This window comes from Mus caroli, chromosome 1 (genome assembly GCF_900094665.2).
Source record: "Mus caroli chromosome 1, CAROLI_EIJ_v1.1, whole genome shotgun sequence".
Classification (NCBI taxonomy): Eukaryota; Metazoa; Chordata; class Mammalia; order Rodentia; family Muridae; genus Mus; species Mus caroli.
The window spans coordinates 28,960,747-28,980,219 of record NC_034570.1 but is presented as its reverse complement, the minus strand read 5'-3'; the positions used below and the strand labels follow the sequence as shown (position 1 = coordinate 28,980,219).

Genomic DNA, 19,473 nt, shown 5'->3' with positions numbered 1-19,473 from the left:
TGCACCCTGACCAGGAATGCATTTCTCTTGCTTCCCACTTAAACCTCCAGTCACGACCCCAAAGACGGGGTCTTTCTTTCCCTCCTCAGTGGAGCCACACTGAGCATGCCTCTTCTCTCTTCTTCATCCCTTGGCTCTATAACTGGCCTGAGGGTGGTGGCCATGCCTAGCTTGATAGCACCACCAGGGCTCAGGCACTGACCATGGTAATTCAAGTACCCCGCCTGCTAAAAAAAAATCTCCAGATCAATGACCTTCTAAACTTTAGTATTCAGTTTATCATACTGAGTAAGAATATTAGAGTATTTTAAAAATTATCTATCTTTGCATTAAATTTTTTAAATTATGGTTTGGATCTAGGGGGACCCTTGGATCTCACTGAGAAGGGGGAATATAATAGACATGGGGGTGGATGGAGGGAGGAGACTGGGTGGGGGAGGTGGCAGGGATGGGAACAGGAGGGATCAGGTGTGGGAAGAACAGAACAGAGGGAGAGAAAACTGGAGTCAGGGGTGGGGGTGGGGGTGGGGGTCTGGGATGAGCTAGAAATCTAGGACAAAGGAAACTCCCAGGCCTCCTAGCAATGAGGGATAGGGAACCTGAAACAACTATCTCCTGTATGTAGGTAAGACTTCCCATGGAGGGATCAGACACCAACCCAGCCACAAAAACGTTGACCCACAATTTGTCCTGGCCACAAGATGTGTAGGAGTAAAGATGGAGCAGAAATTGAGGAAATGGCCAACCAATGACTGGCCCAGCTTGAGACCCATGCCATGAGAGAGAGCCCACCCTTGACGCTATTCATGGTATTCTGCTCCACTTGCTGACTAGAGCCAAGCATAACTGTCATCTGAAAGGCCTCACCCAACAACTGATGGAAACAGATGCAGAGACCCACAGACACACATTAAGCGGAGCTTGGGTAATCTTGTGGAAGAGGGGGAAGAGAGATCCAAAGAGCCAGAGGGGCCAAGGAGACCACAAGAAAACCTACAGAACCACCTAACCTGGGCCCATAGGGACACACAGAGACTGAACCACCAACCAGAGAGCATGCATGAGATGGACCTAGGCCCTCTGCACATATGTAACAGCTATACAGCTGGGTCTTCATGTGGCACTCCTAAATCAGGAGCGGGGGCTGTCCCTGACTCTGTTGCCTGCCTTTGGATCCCTTTCCCCTAACTGGGCTGCTGTGTCCAGCCTCAAATAGTCTTACTGCAACCTGATAGGCCAAGGCTGGTTGATATCCATGGAAGGCCTTCCCTTTTCTAAGGAAAAAAAGGAGGGGTGGGTATAGGGGGAGGGGAGGGGAAGAGGAGGAGAGAGGAAGGGGAGGCTGCAATTGGGATGTAAACTAAATAAATTAATTAGCTAGTAAAAGAGTAGAATAGAGAGTAATTTGACAGTTTGTCTCACCAAGAGTTTATCAATCACTCATTTCTGGAAAGGTAGGAAGACATTCTGTGGTAAGGTGGTAACTGAAGTTTGCATCTCTATACATCATGAAAGAACACAACAGGAACCCTAATACTGACTCAGAGACACTCTGAACAGGACGCTAACATTCTTCTATACATCCTTTCTTGAACAGATACACATTGTGCACTTTGGGCTGGGTGACCCTCTAGATCAGTGTCCTCAGCCTTCCTAATGCTGCGACCCTTTAATATAGTTCCTCACGTCCTGATGACCCCTCCCCCCAACCACAAATCACTTTCACTGCTAATCTGTAACTTGCTACTGTTGTGAATCATAACATATATATCTAACATGCAGATAGTTTTGGGTGACACCTATGAAAGGGGTTGCTCCAACCCTCAAAGGGATTTGCTATCCACAGGCTAAGAGAACCGCTGTCCTAGATACTAGGAATACAGCACTGAACAAGACAGGCACAAACACCTGCCTTCACGGAGCTTAATTCTAGTGGGAAAGTGAGGAAAGTTAACAAGTGTGACGTAAGTAAGTGGGCTGGGCTTTGTTGGAGGTAGGAGGCGGGTGCAGTGGATTGTAGCCAATTCAGTAACAGTGGGACAAACATTCCGGAGCACTTAGTCACACTGGAACCCTCTGGTGGAACAGAATACTCTCCACAGGTTTCCTGGGCCCAGAGCAGAACTATCACATGCACGTGAAGAACAGAATTCTTTCGACAAAATGGCTGAGGGGTCGCTTCTCTTCCCTCCCTCCTCCTTTACCTTGGTCTCTTCTAGCTGCCTTTGCAGATTTTTGGGATCCAAAGCAATGGGCTCCAGTAAATGTTTGCTGGCTTTGGCCTCGCAGGCCTGGAGCCCAGAGAGAAGTCCGCAGGAAGCGTCTTCGTAGTGCTGGTATTTATCCACCAGATCTTTGAGGTTATTTCCAAGAACACTGCACTGAAAATCAAAGAAGAGAAGGAGAGAGGCTGAGACCCACTGTCTTCTCACGCATGACAAGATCTCAAGAGGGATGAGCTGTGGAACTCGGGGGGTGGGGGTGGGGTGGGGGGGGAGCAGACTTCAACCAACATGGAGGTTCTTCCCCTTCACGTGGAGAAGTCAAAAGGTAACCATGAGAACGAGGAGATAGTTCTAGACTTACAATAATTAAGTAACATTATTGCTGGCTGGCCTTATATGAGAATCAATCACCGGACTAGGCAAACTTTCGGACAATGCACATAGAAACGTGATGGAAACCCTTTAAGGTGCTTCCGAAGTCATTTCTACATGTTGTACAGGACTGACACAATCAGGTCAAATAATCTACATCAACAGGAAGCAAAACCTAAGCCTCAGAGGTGATTGCCAGATCATTTATGCAACGGGTTATGTCTGAACAGCCTCTGTTACAATCTGGGAAATACGTTCTTGGGTCGTCTCCTTCCCCACTTTGAGTCAGGATTTTGCTATGTAGCCCAGGATGACCCAAATTTATACTTCTTCTCCCCCAGTTTTTGGAGTATGCACCTCTACACGTAGCTTACAGTTGTTTGTTTTTTTTTTCTTAGCAAGACTCTTAATTTTCCAAGGCAGTAAAGGAAGCAGCATAGAATATTAGTCATTAATAATGAAAATATATTGATCAAATACATCTGTAGAACAGCCCTGTAATATTTGAAGGGAATTATCCTACGTGACTGGCACCAGAAAGAAATTGAGCCCCCACTCTTAGTTCATAAGCGACATCTGGTGGTCAAATTTAGTACTATGAAATTTGAGAAACTAACTTCAGGTTACTAACCTTTAAGAGACATTTTCCAGACATAAAGGACGTGAGTAAAACTACCACTTTCCCATGTGAATATTCATGTTTTCTATTTTTTTTTTTACTTCTAAATCCAAAGCAAAAGTGAAGATGACATGTAGAAAGGTTTATCACAGACTGACCGCCATTTAAAAAATAAAAGTAAAATAAACTTACCTTAGAGTAGAGAGACCTGAAGCGGTCTGTAACCTGGTCCAGTTTGGTCTGAACTTCTCTGTGGGTTGCGGAAGTCTCGATGCTGTCCTTGCCGATCCTGTCACCGTCTCTCTTGCTGCAAGATTTGGCAGCGTCTATCACCCTGTTTCCGGAAATGGTGATGTACCTCAAGTCGCCTTTGTGAGAAATGACGTCCTCTGAGAAGCTCTTCTGCCTCGTCAGCTTGTCCGTGAGCCCGCTGAGGTCGTCCGCACCTGCCTCCAGGTTCGCCAGCTCTTGCTCGGACTGCTGTAGCCAGTGCTCAAACTCGCTGTAGTCGGTGTCAAACTTCTCCAGCTCCTCCTGCAGGGAGTGTGTCAGCTTCACCTTCTTCTCGCACTCGGCCAGCACGCTCTCGTAATGCACCTTCAGCTCCTGCATGTTCTTCTGCAGCTTCTCCTTCTCCTCGGGAGACAGATAGTGGCCCTGTTTCTCAAGCAGCACCTGGGCCGACTGTGTGGCTAGGAGGACCGCCTGGTGCTGAGCCATGATCTTTCCGTGCTGGGCCTGAGTGGAAACAAGTCAATCACAACTTTATTGTTGCTGGGAACACCCTCGGGAGGTGACCAGGTTTCTAGGACCCAACCTGCTTCTCAATGCCCTTTTCAAACCACTGTATCTATAACCCTCCTGTTGGTTAAAGACACTGGAACAAGAGCGAAACAAGAGCCGTATGAGAGCAGCCCAGCAGAGTTAGAGGAGCAGATGTGAGGGAGAGTGGTGGAGACGTCTGGCCCCGCTGGGTCTCAGGTTTGTAGTGAACATGAGGTGGTGACCTCAACTGTGTCGCAGGTTTGCTTTAAGGCTTGTCTTAGCTCACATACAAAGAATTCCTCCAGAACCTAGCAGAGGTTCGAGCCCATTGAGGCAGGAAAGCAGAGGGCTCTGAGGAAGTAGAGAGGCTGACAGGTCAGAGGCAAGCAAAGGCAGTCACCGATGGCCCCACGTCCTGGATTCTGCGGAAGCCTCTCAAGGACAGCCACCAAGCACCAAGAACCAGGCACAGACAAGAGCCATCAACTCTGGGACATTTCAAAACAGTTACTCCAAAACTGCCTTTGCTCCCACAGCCTCCACTGCTTCCGTGCCCTGGCCTTTCCTTCTCCACAGCAGCCTACACCCCTCACAGGTGCGGCTTCGAGCTCAGGGCTGCACAGCAAGCCAGTCTGTGAGCATGCATATGGATCCGCACAGTGACCGAAGCTACGGCTGAGGCCGAAGCCAAACTCTAGCTTTACTACACATGTGGAACCCGAGCAAGCTACGTCGGGTGTGTGAGTTGCAAATGTCTTATATGATGGGAACTTAAAACCTCAAAGAGTAGCCAGGAAGGCTAAGAAACCGAGGAGGCATGCCAGGCCATGACTCCTGCTCTGGAGAGCTCAATCATCAGCCCCCTTCCTTCCTTTCTTTTTTAAAAATGTATGCATATATGTCTATTCTGGGTGACCTTGGAGGCCAACCTGAGTTACAGGCCACTGTGAGCCACATCATGATGCACTTGGAAGTACACTTGGGTCCTCTTCGAAAGCAGCAAGCTTGCTTAAACCACTGAGCCGGCTCTCCAGCCCTCTTTTGTTTCTAAAACAGGGCTTCAGCTCCGCACAGAAGCTGAACCTAGTGACTTACTTCTTACTGTTTTTATTTGCTAAGAACATACTTGGTAGTTTATATTTGGCATAATGCTGGGGTAGGGAAAGTCTTTGTATAGTCTTGTATAATAAAGCAGTCGGACTCTTTCCCATCCCTCCACATGGAGTCTGACGGCTTCACCGTTTAAATAGCTCACCTTGACTTTCTCGTACTGCTGGTTCAGATTCCCCTTCGTGGCCTCACTGTGCCCTTCAGCATCTGTCTCCAGCAGGTTACCATTGACTTCATCCTCTTCGCCAGCTCCTGACTTGCTATCACCTTCATGCAAATAGGTTCCGTTCTGCTCCATGGGTTGTGTGTGCTTCTTCCACGCCCCTTCGGAGTCTTCCTCAACATTTGACAGCCAGTTCAAAAGATTTTCTATCTTGGTTTTGCTCTCTTCCAGCTGCCTCACAGCTGCAACCTGGGTAGGGAAGGTTTATAAGTATTATAGATGCAGCCTAGCTGTAACATACACTATCTATCTATCTATCTATCTATCTACCTATCATCTGTCTATCTAAATAAATAAAATTATATAGTATATATCATATATAATTATATTTAATTATATTATATATTTAGTAATATACATATTCCTAAATTTATAATAATTAACACATAGTAGAAACATATGGGAATTAAGAATTAAATCTTACAGCCACAAGCAGTTACTCTAGGTCTACGCTGCCTTCAAACGTGCACTTTGAAATTTTAACTGTAGTTGACTGAACTTCCCATGCATTTCTCACATCCAGAATCTCTCAACCAGCTTCTACTTATGGAAAGACTAAGGAAAGCCAATTCTTCCTATCTTTGTATTGAGCAATTATGTACCCAGAGTCCCGTATTTTTGTCCTTGGTGCTAACCACGGCTTACCACTACCTAATACGCACAATAAAAGCAAGCAGCTAATGTGCTAACCACCTGGTGAAGCAACAGTGTACCATAGACTCAGACAGGCACCTTTTCAGTCTCCTCCTTGAGGGCCGTAGTCACCGCCTTATCCAACTCCTTTCTCGACTGCTCTGCCTTTAAGTTCAGCTGCGCACACTTCATCTTCACCTCGTTCAGTTTCTGCTCAATCAGAGCTCTATCTGCTTGGGACAACTCGTCACCGCTCTCTTTTAAAAAGAGTTCTGTGTTTCGCACTATTTCTTCCAGTGCCTGTGTATTTCCTTGCATATCTCTCTGTAATTCCTTAAAACACATGTGGAAAAAAAGAAATTCTAGTGTATCATTTCAATTCTTGCAGAGCTATAATTCCACAAGAGAGCTATTGCAGGCAGAGACGGGCAAACATAGCTGAAAAGCATACAGAGTGTAGTGGATACATATTCTCTGAGACTGTGTCTCACTATGTGGCCCACGTGGGCAGAGAAACAGTCCTCTTCCACCTTGCCTTCTCAAGCGCTCTGTTTCCAGGCATACAAGACCCTCATACCCAGCAGAATTCTGATTTTTAAATCCATATCTATTACTCAGGAAAGAGAAGAAAATAGTTCCCATCAGTGAACTGAGATTTTTTTTTTCTTCTTAACACTAAGTTACATAAAGCATAGCATTTGCATCTTAGCCCCAGCTACTAGGATACTCAAGATTAAGATCTCTCAGGAGTTCTAGCTTTTCTGGGAAGTAAAAACTGCCCTCTGTGATCTTTCCTCTTAAGAACAAGAGAACCTCATTTTCATACATTTCATTCTTTATACTGTACCACTGCATCTTAATAACACCTTTTCCCATATTCGACCTTGAGCTTCCTCAAGGGCTTGAGTGCTTACTTGCCTGCCATATCACACATCACTACTACATGACAGTAACTGTAGCAGCGACCTGATACATACTTGCTCAGCTTTCGTAACAATGTAGCAACAGAAGTATGAAGGGAACCTAGACCCAGAGTCCTAATACTGAATTAAGTCAACAGTTACAAATAGTGAGGCTCTCGTTCTCCTGACACCAAAACACAAGTTTTCCTCTCTAGCATTTTTGCTCTTTTACCCCTTTTCCTTGGATAAAAGAGAATGAGTTACAGGAAAATACCAGAGAAACAGAGAGGGAGTGGTACAGGGAAAGAAATCAAAATGAAGCCTATTTCTCCTGATTTGCAAGTGAGTCAGCCGGCCACAAAAGGGTTACATTGTAACCTATCCTTTACCTCCTTGATACAGTATGTCACCAAAAAAGTCAAGAGAATGACGTGGCCTGCTTTAAATTGTAAATCTAGGTTTAGGTATAATGGTTAAATCTAATCCCCAGAGCCTCTGGGCGCGCCTTTCTTCTGATACCCCCGTGTTTTCAACAATCCCAGTGGCCTTAAGGAAATGGGAACCAAAGTGAACCAGGATATACAGATGCAGATACCAAAAGGTCTACCTCTTGCTTGGACTGGTACTTCTGTAACTCCACTGTGCCATCTCCAATCACAAAGGCTTCCTGGTTACTAATTAGGCGGTTTTCAGTCTGGGTGAGGAGATCACACAGCCCTTGGAGTTTCTCTCTGTACTCTTGCTGACGCTCTGCCACAACCTAAGATGGAGAAAACCCAAAATGCTTTCAGTGGGTAACCTTCAATCCACTTCTCATCAAGCCTCTTATCAGAATACGCTTGCCAAACACCCTGAATAAAGCTTTTTGAGTATGCTGTAAACATGGTAGCATTGGAGTGCAAACTGAGCAAGGACAGACAGACAGTACAGTATGAACATGTCCTGTATACACAGAAAGAGCCTGATTGAGAGAAGATGCTCAGTAGAATACTGGCCATGCACACGTGTAAGAGATGGAACTTCGGATCGACAGGAAGAAACATCCCATTTTCTTAAGCTCTTGAAACCTGTGATACACAGAATTAATTCTGCAAAAGGACACCAAAAGAGAAGTTAGTTGTGATTTGTCAGTAAACATATGGATATGTACATACAGGTTATCATGCTACACACAGTGCCTGGATGCTTCAAGAATAAGAGAAACATTGCATGCATTATTTTTATTCCAACATTCTGTTCTTCGCTCACTGCTGCTATTAGACAGTTATGTAACAGAATCCACTAAATCTAACAAATTAATTACCTAACTTACAGCAACAGCACACAGCTCATGCTAACTAAAAGCTCAGCGGAGGCCAGGCACAGGGCTAAGGGTTTCATATGAATCATTTTATCAGCGCTCATAATATTACCAGATAAACATTACCGTTCCCAATTTATCAACAAAGTGAAGGCATGAAACTTCTCTAAGTCACACGAAGCAGATAAAGTAGAGCATTCAGGGTGTAAATTTAGGCAAGTCAGCTCTACAGTGCATTCTCTGGAGCATAGGCTGAGCCCGTGCCTCACTAGAGGGAATAGTTCCCTGAAGGTTCAGAGCTAAACCTTCATCAGTTGCTCTTGGACACCCCTGAAGGCTTTCTGGTTCTCATTTTCAGGGCAAGGATGAAGACGCTCACCTCATAAAATACTGTTAAGAGGACAGTGAAAAACCTCAACTACACGACAGCATCAAGGTGAGAGACTCTGCCACAATGCATGGCAGGGATTCTGCTCAGCACCCGCTCAGGCCTGTCCAGAGCACCGCCCTAGCTGATCAGTATTCCTGGTTATCTAAGTTATGATTTCACACTGGTAAGTAAAACAGCGAGCACAACTCTGCAAGAGAGGCAAACCTTCTGATGACCCAGCTCCTGCTCCAGCTGCAGGAGCGCCTCTAACCGGTCCGCCTCCGTGGTTACCAGCTCCTGCAGGTCAAGAAAACCCTTCTGGGTTGTATTTAAGAGTCTCAGCAGTTGTCTGCTTTGGCTGGGAGACAGATCTTGTGCATAATCAGAGATGAAGGACTGTACGTCAAAGGCCGTCGTTTCCAGCTGCATTTTGGTATGTGAAAGGTCTGCTAGCACATTCTGTGGAGAGAGCCGTACAAGGTGGCAGGAAAGGTAGGTAAGGATGAAGGTCATCAGCACTGGAAATACTGAAGTATACTCACAACTTAAATAGGATCCTTCTATCAGCACTGTAAGAGTTAACAATACTTTTTCAGTATACATCAAAAAAAAATCTACTTATTCATCATTTGGTAAGAGGTGATTTTCACATTTTGCATCTGTGTATGTGGTGTGGGTGTGTGTGTGCGTGCGTGCGTGCATGTGTGTGCCAGGGCACCTGTGTGGAGACCAGAGGACCACCTCAGGTGTTGTTGCTTGTCTTCTGCTTTATTTGAGACTGGGCCCTTCTCTTTCATTGTTCACTGCTTCCTCCTAGCCAGTCGGCCACAAGGTACCATGTAACTGCTAACTCCCGTCTCCACCCCCTATTTCCCCCCCCAGAAGCATCAGTACTGCAGATATGTGTTACCAGGCCCAACTTTACACAGAGTCTAGGGATTTAAACTCAGATCCTCACACTTGCCTATAAAGTGTGGCAAGCACTTTATCTACTAAGCCATCTCTTCATCCCAATAATAAGGCATTTAAATACGATGGGAGGTAATATGCAAAGATAAATAACCGCAAGGGCATTCTCTCCTCGCCTGGTAGATCATACTTAAGATGCCAAAAATAAAATAAAATAAAATAAAATTCCAAAACAGCTTGATTCATCATAAAGAGACATTAACATCACAAAAAAACTGCTAGTATTTCCATCATCCCTTCAATTGTGGTAATTCACAATAAGGAACACAAAATATGAATTAACAGGCTACAATTCTAGTTTTCTGACTGAAGCAAGGAGCCCAGCATTCATGAGAATGTTGTTCAAATTAAGAACCCCCCCCCCAAAAAAAAAAATCTCGGCTCAATATTGCCATACAAGCACAACTTTGACTAATCTGTAGCTATCTTGGGCTTATATAAGTCATTGGTTAAAAAACAAACAAACAAACAAAAACATAAATACAGATGTCAGTATGTCAGAGGTAGTGAGAATTTGGTATAGTGGATGGAATAAATTCTAGCATTAGGTTGACTATGGAAAGACATGTCTTTAAGCCACAGACAATTCCTTACAGTCTCGGGAAGGTTATATTTGTCCTGAACAGTTCCTACACTAGACCGGCAGGTTGTGTGTATTTTGATACTTGCCTTAAGAAACTTCACACTGTTCTTTACAAGTTCAGTATCTTGGACATTCACAGTTTGAATGTCCTTCACAGATCTGCTTTTCTCTGACACCCAATCTGAATAGGACGTAAGTTTGTGTAAGAAGTCTTCATGACGAACAGCCAGCTTAGACTAGAAAACAAAATTATGCATTCATTTCTGTTTGTCCCCCAAATTTCAAAGTCCTACAGTGATTCTGTTTGGAGAATTAAGAACTATAAAAATATAATACTTAAAAAAAAACCCTCATAGTACAGCTTAATTCTCAATCACATTTTACCCAGAATTCACCATTTTATGCCTACCATCTCAGAGTCGATTGCAAGTTTGATCAGTTCCATCCTTTCTGAGGACACACTGCTGAGGGACGAGAAGGCGTTCTGTAAACGTTGGTGGCTTTTGCTCAGTTCCTCATGATGTCTTCTGGGAAGGTCGCTAGGAAAAGACTTTAAGAATTCTTCTGCCAACTTTAGATCTTTCCTTAAAAATACAGCGATGGGGGCCAATCCCAACTCAAAGGCCTGCAAACAAACACAGTCCCGCATCTGTTGACCACGCAGGAAAAAGCATAAACCCAAACACGAGGAGTGAGAGAGAAGGGCACCCTGCTTTCTGCGGAATTATGTATTAAACGGCCCCATCCATGGACCACTGGCTGGGACCTGGATGTCTCCCCAAAGACCCGATCTTCGAACCTTGGCTTGGTGCTACAAGGGAGAAACTGAATCTATTAGTAGGAGGACTTCAGATCCCTGGAGTTGTCCACTCTCAAAAGTGCTAGGGGCACTTTGCCCTTTCTTCTTCTGCCTTTCAGATTGAAGTGAAGAATTGCTTTGCCACAAAACCAGATGTGACAGGACTAAGAGACCACAGGTTACAGCCTCTGAAGGCATGGGCCCAAATGAACCCCCCCTCCCACCCGAGCCCCCGCTTTACTTGATTGCTGATGGAAAGCTGACAGGAATGCCAGTGGGTATCTTACCTCTAACTGCTTCAGCTGACTCTTCAAGGCTTCTAGACTGCTCTCCACGGATGCCTGATTGTCTAAGGGGGGTTTCATATCTTGAAGCAAAACCAAATATTCATGCATTTTCTCAGTATGCTGTAAACACTGTTGCAAGCCATTGGAACACTAAAACCAAAATTGGATACAGTAATTAGCAGTCCTTAGGGAAGAAACTTAAAGCGGACAAAATGTATGAGACTGTCTCCCACGTTTCCCACTGGAACTGTCATGGGAAAGCACGCATGTCAACTCACGTTTTCTTTCGAGCTACCATCAGAAGACCTTTCTTTTAATCCAGATGTACTTTCTGAATGCTCTGGGGGCTCGCTGCAAAGTTCTCCGAGCTTCTCACCTCCTGGCAGTGCTGCTATGTGCACACTGGAGGGGTCTACCTCGGCTTCCCTTATGGATTGTGGGTTCAGGGGACAGTGATGTCCTTCTTTGTTTCTGAGGTCACTGCAGATGTGTGGCTTTTCTTCCACCATCTTGGGATCAGCACGTGATGTTTGCCCCAAAGCTTCGGCCAGGTCTCCTTCAGTTGAATAGCCATCAGACAGCAGCTTGTAAAAGGCATTTTTAAGTTGTGGTGGAAGTAATTCAGACCCAAGGCCTCTTTGCTGCGGATCACAGTCCATCTGGGTTAATACTTTAGCTAACTCAGAGGTGCCTGGAGTTTCTTGGGGAGGCTGGTTTTCCTTCCATAGATCAAGAAGACTTGTAATGCAGAAAGAACCACCTCCACTCTCTGCCTTTACTTCTGATGAGTTACCAATGGGGGAAATGCCATGACTGGGCACATTTGAAACTTCACTTGGCAACTGAGACAAGAGAGCTCTTTTAATTAAGTTCTGAATTGAAATGTTCGTCCCTGTGCCAGCTGAAGGGTCTCCCGCTTCCTGGAGATTCATGTGAGCGTTGTCTAAACTGCTTTTCAAGATACTTCTCCCATCTTCTACTAACTCAAGCGTACGATGTTCTCTCTCTCGGGGCCTCGGAGACAAGGCGAGTTCTCTGTGTGGCTCCTTCTCAGTGCTTGCTTTCTCTCTGCTGCTTTCTAACTGCAGGCAGCCCACGTCTAACGTGTCATCGGAGCTGTGTCTCACTCCACTCACACGGAGCCCAGCCTGCACAGAATCGGTGCTTTCCCCACAGCCCGCCACGCTTTGATGAGGTAGGAGTGACAGGGTGGTGTCACTATTTTCCGGAGTGAACTGGAGAATGCCTGCTTTGCCTTCAGAGATACTTTCCTCCACACAAGCATCACTTAGCTGGACCTCAGCACCTGGAGGCCAGTCTTCTTGGGGACTGACTGACTTCTCCTCTGCATTATTTACAGAGCATACGTTATCTTTCACGGTAGGAGAAGCTACTAAAGCACAGCTTGGGGTATTTTCGTTGGGTTCCAGCATATCCACATGTATACATTTATCACAATGTCCTAAAGAAGTAAACGGATCAGTCTCTTTCTCTGGTCCCCCAGTGAGGGAATCTTCTTTCACTTGGCTCTTCATCTCAGAGGATGTTACAGCTGAAGTCAAGTCAGCACGAGTCACTTTAGAAGCTGAGGTGTCAAATATTTGTGCAAGAGTCTCAAGCAGGACAGGACTTTCGGTAAACCCCGTTTGCACATCCTTCATTTCACCTTCAAGAGTCATGGTTGCTGTGTGCGGAGCCCCTCTGTGGCTAAGTTCCTCGGTGTGGGTCAGTAGAGGGGGAAGCTGACTCTTACCCATGTTGAGGCTCTCGGTTGCACTTCCATTCGGGAAGGGGTCGAGATACCTTTCCTCTTCTTCTCCTTCCTCTGGGCTGTTCATCAACACCCCTTCTTTCTGAAAGCCCATTTCCCGAATGGACGTCTCATCTAGCAGCTTATCGCTTTGGCCATCTCTACCTTGAACCAGACCTCTTCCAGGTCCCTGCTGATCCCTGTCACTCCCTGTAAGTGACAGATGGCCTTCCTCAGAAGCTCTTCCTCCTAACTCAGCTTCAGAACGGACAATGTTGTCAGGAGATGGGCTGATTTCTGGCGATACATTCTCGAGGTCCTTGTCTTCAGCTCTTAGAATGCCTGTAGAGTCTGGCCCTTGAACCAACCTGATTTCTTCTGAGGCAGTGCCTTCAGCATTAGACGGTGACACACCTTTAGTTGCCATGTGAGTGGACAGACTTGCTTCGTCTTCCTCATCAGCTTCAGTGGTAAGTTCTGGATGGCTGCTTCTTTCTGTGTCCCGACCTCCCTTACCAGCCGACTCTGGCTGGAAAACACCTGCACCATGCTGCGTTTCTAATGGACTATAACTGTGCGTTTTGTCCAGGGGAATCATGTCACTGACATTTTGGGTTTCACCCCCGTGTTCTTTCCTGATAGCAGTGTACAACTGGGTAGGGTCAGCTTGGTACTCGGGCTCTCCACCCTCATCTGCTACTCCTTGTCCTCCTTGCCTGTCTCCACTGTCCTCACTGCTGCGGCCCCAATTGTCTTCCTCATCCAAGTCACTACCATTGCTCATATAAGGCCTGTAGCTTTCGATACTTTGTATGGAGCCTACCCCATCGGTATCAGACTGGCTTTCTCGGCTGGTGTCACACTCTTCTCTGTCCCCTCTCCAATGACCATCAGGTGTTAACGAAGCTCCTAAGCTCTCTTTCCTTCCTATAATCTCACCCTCAGTCAACGAGTCAGACTCACTATCCCAGAGGCCAGGCGGGTTCTCACTTTCAGACACAGACTCCACTAACTGTTCTGAGCCACTAGAATTAAACTGTTTCTCAACAGCTAAATACAACTCAGGTTTCTCAATACCTACAGGAAACCCCTGAGGGCAACATACTTTGTTCTCCACACTTAAGCTCTCATCCATTCCTCCATGAGGAAACTCAGGATTTTCCTTCTCTTTCATAACATCATAAAAAATGTCATCAGGAGGAGGGGTCCTGCCACTTTCCTCCTGCAAGGAGGTGTCATAGTCCTCGGGTTGCAAACAGTCACGGTCGTCACCTTGAAGGATTAGAGAGTCATGGTCCTCATCTTCAAACAAGGGGGTGTCATAGAAATAGTCATCACTGTCGCTGTCTGTTGCCGTGTCGCTCTGCTGGCCGGCCAGCAGTGATGTCTCATAGTCACCAGCATCAATGGCTCCTTTATGTGACAGTGGGCCACAAACTGATGTGTTGGCATTGCAGGAGCCACCCCCAGGGACCACGGTACAGGAGTTGTCTTCCACCTTAGACCCAGTTTTCTCTGACTCATCTGTCTGCCGAGTGGCTCCACTCTCAGCAGAAGCATCCGACATGGATTCATTCCTGTGATAGTATACGTGAGAACTGCTACACTCAGTAGCTACAGGCTTCTGTCCACAGGGCGCCCCCTGGAGGCTGACGCTAATAGCTGCGATTCCTAGGAACTGGTCTTGAAACTTTTCTCCTGTGCTCTGATCAGCCAACACACTCTGGTCACTGGATGACAAAGTAGAGGCTTCGCATAAATATCCTGTGTTCTGTGGGGTACCTGTATCACTAAAACGCCCCTGACTGTGCCTCAACTCATCGTGGCTTAACAGGGCACTCAGCCGGGGGGAATAGTCAAAGACAGAGGGGCCCTTCTGTATATTCTCTTCCTCCTCTCTTTCATTCAAATCACAAGATCTACTGGTTTCTGATGTCAAAAAATTAGAATGGTTACCTTCATCTGGATACTCTTTTGTAACAAGCTCACTTTGATTTTTACAGTCTTTAAGTATGCTACCAGAATCAGGTTTGAGTACGCTCCCTTCAGGCTGTGTTGAAGATGATGTAGGTTTGGGGACACGCACTCTAGATGGACTTTCTGAGCCTTTCTGAACAACTGTTGTATCTGCTAGGTTTTCTGGCCGCGGCAACTCACCATTGTTATCATTGTTTCCCATTTTACAAAACGTTTCATTCATGTCCCACTTTGCATTTTCAAGAGACTCTTTATGTCCGGGGTGACTGTAATGACATTTATCAGGCCCAGCTGCTGAAGCCGAACACTCGTGCTTTTCTTCGCTCAAAGCACAATCAGGAAAGACATCAGGGATGGTGAAGACAGACAGGCTTTCTCTTGTGGACGTGTCGGCTCCGAGTTCTGCACCGCAGCTTTCCAGAAGCATGCCCACGGCCTCATCCAAGTCTCCGTCATAGAGCAGAAGCCTGTGGCCCGTGTGTGCATCCATGTAGCTGTTCACCATTAAATAGGATAGGAATAACTTTTTAGTTTGTTCTGAGCTCTGAGCTGTGACTGGCTCTTCACCATCAGAACCATCCTCTTCTTGCCTGTAATCATGAACTGTGGATGGCTGGAATTTACAAAAAGAGAGCCACCTTTTGGCGTTTTTACAAGCTTCCAAATCTCCTAAATCAGGCATTTTGTCTGGCAGCGTTACATTTTTTAAAACCGATGCTGTGTTGTTATCTATGATCCCCAGCTGCTTAGCGGCATCCAGACCGACGACCTGAGAGCTTTCTGGGATGTAGAGAGCAGCGATTTTCTGTCTCCCATTCAGAATTTTGGAGGCTAATTCATTTGTAATCAACTCTTGCTGTAAGGAAGAAGATGTGGGAAATATTTCACCAGAGTGGGGCCAGATGAGTCCAACGTAGCCCCGCTGAGCCTCCAGAACCAGCAGTGCGCTGCTGGAAGTTATCAACTCACACTGTACTGCTTCGTCCACAGTCAGTCGCTTAGCAGGGTTTGAGTGCATGATCCCACCCGTCTGAACCTGGTAGGTGAGGATGCTGCTTGCGGTGTCTCTGTCAATCACCCCTTCTGCCACAGCTTCTTCAACGGTCATTTTCTGACCGGAGTTGCAATCAATGAGACCACCAGACAGAAGCTGTGCCCCTAACAGCCTAAACATGGTTTCTCGGTCTATGAGTCCCTCGTGAGCTGCTCTCAGGATGCTAACACTTCTTCCACACTTCAGTGTTATTCTGCCAGCTTCCCGCGGTCTCACTGGTAAAAGCCACATCCTGGTATTTTCCTGCAAAATACTCCTTTGTACCATATCAGTTAAAGATACCTTCTCAGAAGTGCACGGGTCAATAAGGTCTTTGCAAGTGTCTTGCCTTTCTTGGACTTTAGAAAACAAGGCGGAGGAAATCAAGTTCTGTTGGAAAGCCTTTTGTAAGGTAAGGTGTTCACCTGTGGCTGGAACAACCAGGGAGCCCGCGGAGAGCAGTATCTCAAGAACTCGGATGGCCATGGATTCTGAGACCATGCCCTGAGCCAGAGAATCAAGCACGGGGATCGTGGTCGGCGAGGCAGTAGAAATGAGCTGCTTTGCTTGATTTAGTTCTTTTAGTAGGCGCAGAATTTGTTCATCAATGAGGCCGTGGCTTTCAGCATCTCTGAGGTCAAAACACTTTCTTAACTCTGGTGAAATTAAACCAGTTATCACTAGCTGTGCCTCAAGCAACCTGACCCCTGTTTCATAGTCAATCAGGCCTCTTAAAACTGCCTGAAAGACAGACAGGACCTCTCCAGTGGTCTGATTGATGGTGCCCGCAATCACTTTATCCGGCTGAAAGGGAAATGCAGAAAGCCCGGGTCAGTCTGATACTTGAGGCAATTTCTTGCAGCTCAGGTGGCTTTGTTTTATAATAATAGACTTAATCATAAAAAAAAAAAATCCTCTACTTACCCAGGTAGCTTGTGAGTGTTAGGCAGCTCAAACGCACAAGTGACCTACGTCAGTGATCTACTCAACAGCACAGGATGTGATAAAGCTTTGAAAACAACATGCATCTGTGAAGTGAGAAGTGAACATCCGTGTACTAACGAGGTTAGTGAGGACACAAGGGCAGCTGCTGACGGTGAGGAAACAGAACACAGATCTATCCAGAAGGCAAGGCATGCTTTCTGCATCTGGGTGAGCTTAGAGTCCAGTGATAACAGAGAGAGCATCCACTCCATGCTACTGATGTTTACAGCATACAGACTTTTCCAGGGTTAAGAAAAAGACTAAGGGAGCCAAAAAAAACTGGTTACGTACCCCCAAAACATGACAAATTATGTGGTACTGTTCCTGGGAGTCATGGGGTTAAATATGACAAACACCCTTTAACTATCAAACACTGTGTTGGGCACATTACTATGAACCAGACAACTTTTAAGTGATTTCTATTTTTTTTAAAAGATGTGAGAGTATTTTCGCTTTAAGGCATAGCCTCCCACCACTAAAATAACCCGCATGGATATCTCTGACAAGTACAAACCTCCATGGCATTATCAACAGCAGAGATGACCCACGGGCTCTTTTCTGACCATATTTTATAATAAAACATCCTGAACATGATATTGAAAGAATGGCTTTGAAAGGAAGCGTTAGATGATGACTGAGTCCTCTTCCACCATGCAAGGCAGAGATTAAGGCACAGGATAATGATCTGCACACGTAGGATAGCGTTTTATAAACAACACAGAAGCCTCCAAACCCTCAAATTCTGTCCTTGTGTTCTCCACAGAGAAACCCCAAGATGCATCACCATGTGTTCCTGGCCATGCCAGACCTCACATCTGTGAGGAGAGTTACCTTCTCCGGGACCTTCGACTCTCCTGAGGGTTGTAATTCTTGTTGTTTCAGAGATTCACTGAATAATAAATTGTAGCCCTCCTGCAGGGTTTCCACCTGTTTCTCCAAGTCACTTCTTTCTTCCTCTGTCAGTCTGCAATATTAAATGATATTAAAATGATGATGTATGAAACTAAGGAGCCTATATAAAATACCCAAGATTCTTTCTTTTGTCTGAGAAAGAGACTAAAGAGTTAAACCAATAGGTCTGCACCTCTCCAAGAACAAACAAACAAACAAACAAATAAACAAAGACCAGAGTAACTACTGCCAGGTTGATCAGGGAAAGATTCTTCCAGGAGTATCACAAACTTGTTTTGGGGTAACCATGAAGACATTCCCAAGGATTTAAGACAAGGGAAAACACCTTTGTCTAAATCGTATCATCACTGTGAAAAAGAGCACTAGCACACACATTCCCCCCACTCTGTGCAGGGATTCCAAGCACACACGCATACACAGAACACATTTACATCGTTGTGCAAAAGGTAGTTTCAGAGTACTGTGAAGAATTAAGACACGACTCGGGGCCTGCATTGCCACTTGCCGGCTAAAGCTCAGCCTGTCTGAGCCCCGTCTGAGGAGTCACAGCACGCTGTGGCATGTGAAGGCTGGCTGTGACACACAGTTAAGTCACATTCTATTAAGTCAACCGTGATTCGTGCGTCGTCCACTTTTACAGTGTCAGGGATGATGCACTCACTGCCTTCTGTCTGATGACTAGGTTTTTCAGAACACAACCCTACCCTGAAGGAAAGGGCTAACGAAAGCCAACATACTTGTCTCCATGTTTAGCCAAAAAGATCTGTGTGGTCTGAAGAGCTTCTGAGAACTGCTCCTTCTTGGTTGATATTTCTTTACTGGACATCTGTAAGGTAAGAAGCAAACTCAAAGACTCCCCACAGAAATAATATGAAATAGTGATTAAAAATACAGAATTCTAATCAAGACAAAAAGTGGCAGGTGTATTTTCTGGGTGACACAATTAAGTAACGTACTGGCCATTGGTGGTGTTAGCGGCCTAAGAGCTCGGGTCTCCTCAGCATACACAAGGGGAAGCGCAGTGCCCTCTATTAACAGTGAAATCTTCACGAGGGAATTTTAATGCAACACACCACAGTTCTTGAGTCTGTCCCAGCCCAACCATGAATCTGCCAAAGCCCAAAGGCTTAGCACTGGCCCAGTCTCATCCTTCTATGTCACCAGTCTCAAAAACACACTGAGACTGTGGGCCTCTCCTTTCCTGAAGCTCCTCTTGTTGTGCTGAAAGCACTACTCAGGAGGCCTGTAGATCAGTAAATAACTGGTAACGATAGCTCCCTCCATCCTACTCCATCTGTGGCTATTAGAGAAGACAAACTCATTACAGGGAAAAGGGGTTTTTCCAAGACTTGTCCCAAATCCCATTTCCAACTGATCAAAGTTTTCATTCTTATAAATGAACAGGGATGAGAGGAAATATTGGGCCAACGAAAGATGAGCAGCACGCTTATCAGTCAATGTACATGGTCAATTTTGTATGGATATAGGGAATTGTGACGCTAAATGGAATCTCTGAGGACTCATGTGCCTCAAACCACTTTCTCCTTCAAAAGAGAAAGCAGGGCGTGGTGGCGCACGCCTTTAATCCCAGCACTCGGGAGGCAGAGGCAGGCGGATTTCTGAGTTCGAGGCCAGCCTGGTCTACAAAGTGAGTTCCAGG

The 19,473-nt window shown here is 45.8% G+C and overlaps 1 protein-coding gene across 4 annotated transcripts in view; it reads right to left on the bottom strand.

Moving 5' to 3' along the window:
* Dst (dystonin) overlaps positions 1–19,473 on the bottom strand; it is a 398,187-nt gene that overhangs the window by 108,244 nt on the left and 270,470 nt on the right. For 3 of the 4 annotated variants that reach the window (XM_021175158.2, XM_029481658.1, XM_029481662.1), the window contains 7 exons: positions 18,551–18,639; positions 17,733–17,865; positions 7,457–7,609; positions 6,047–6,280; positions 5,237–5,503; positions 3,409–3,954; positions 2,205–2,381 (listed from right to left, as the gene is read on the bottom strand). In XM_021175158.2, coding sequence (XP_021030817.1) covers positions 2,205–2,381; positions 3,409–3,954; positions 5,237–5,503; positions 6,047–6,280; positions 7,457–7,609; positions 17,733–17,865; positions 18,551–18,639 — 1,599 coding nt within the window. Of the gene's footprint in view, positions 1–2,204; positions 2,382–3,408; positions 3,955–5,236; positions 5,504–6,046; positions 6,281–7,456; positions 7,610–8,744; positions 8,979–10,157; positions 10,308–10,480; positions 10,697–11,157; positions 11,308–11,435; positions 16,722–17,732; positions 17,866–18,550; positions 18,640–19,473 lie in introns of all 4 variants that reach the window. The other variant, XM_029481652.1, reaches the window with a different exon arrangement.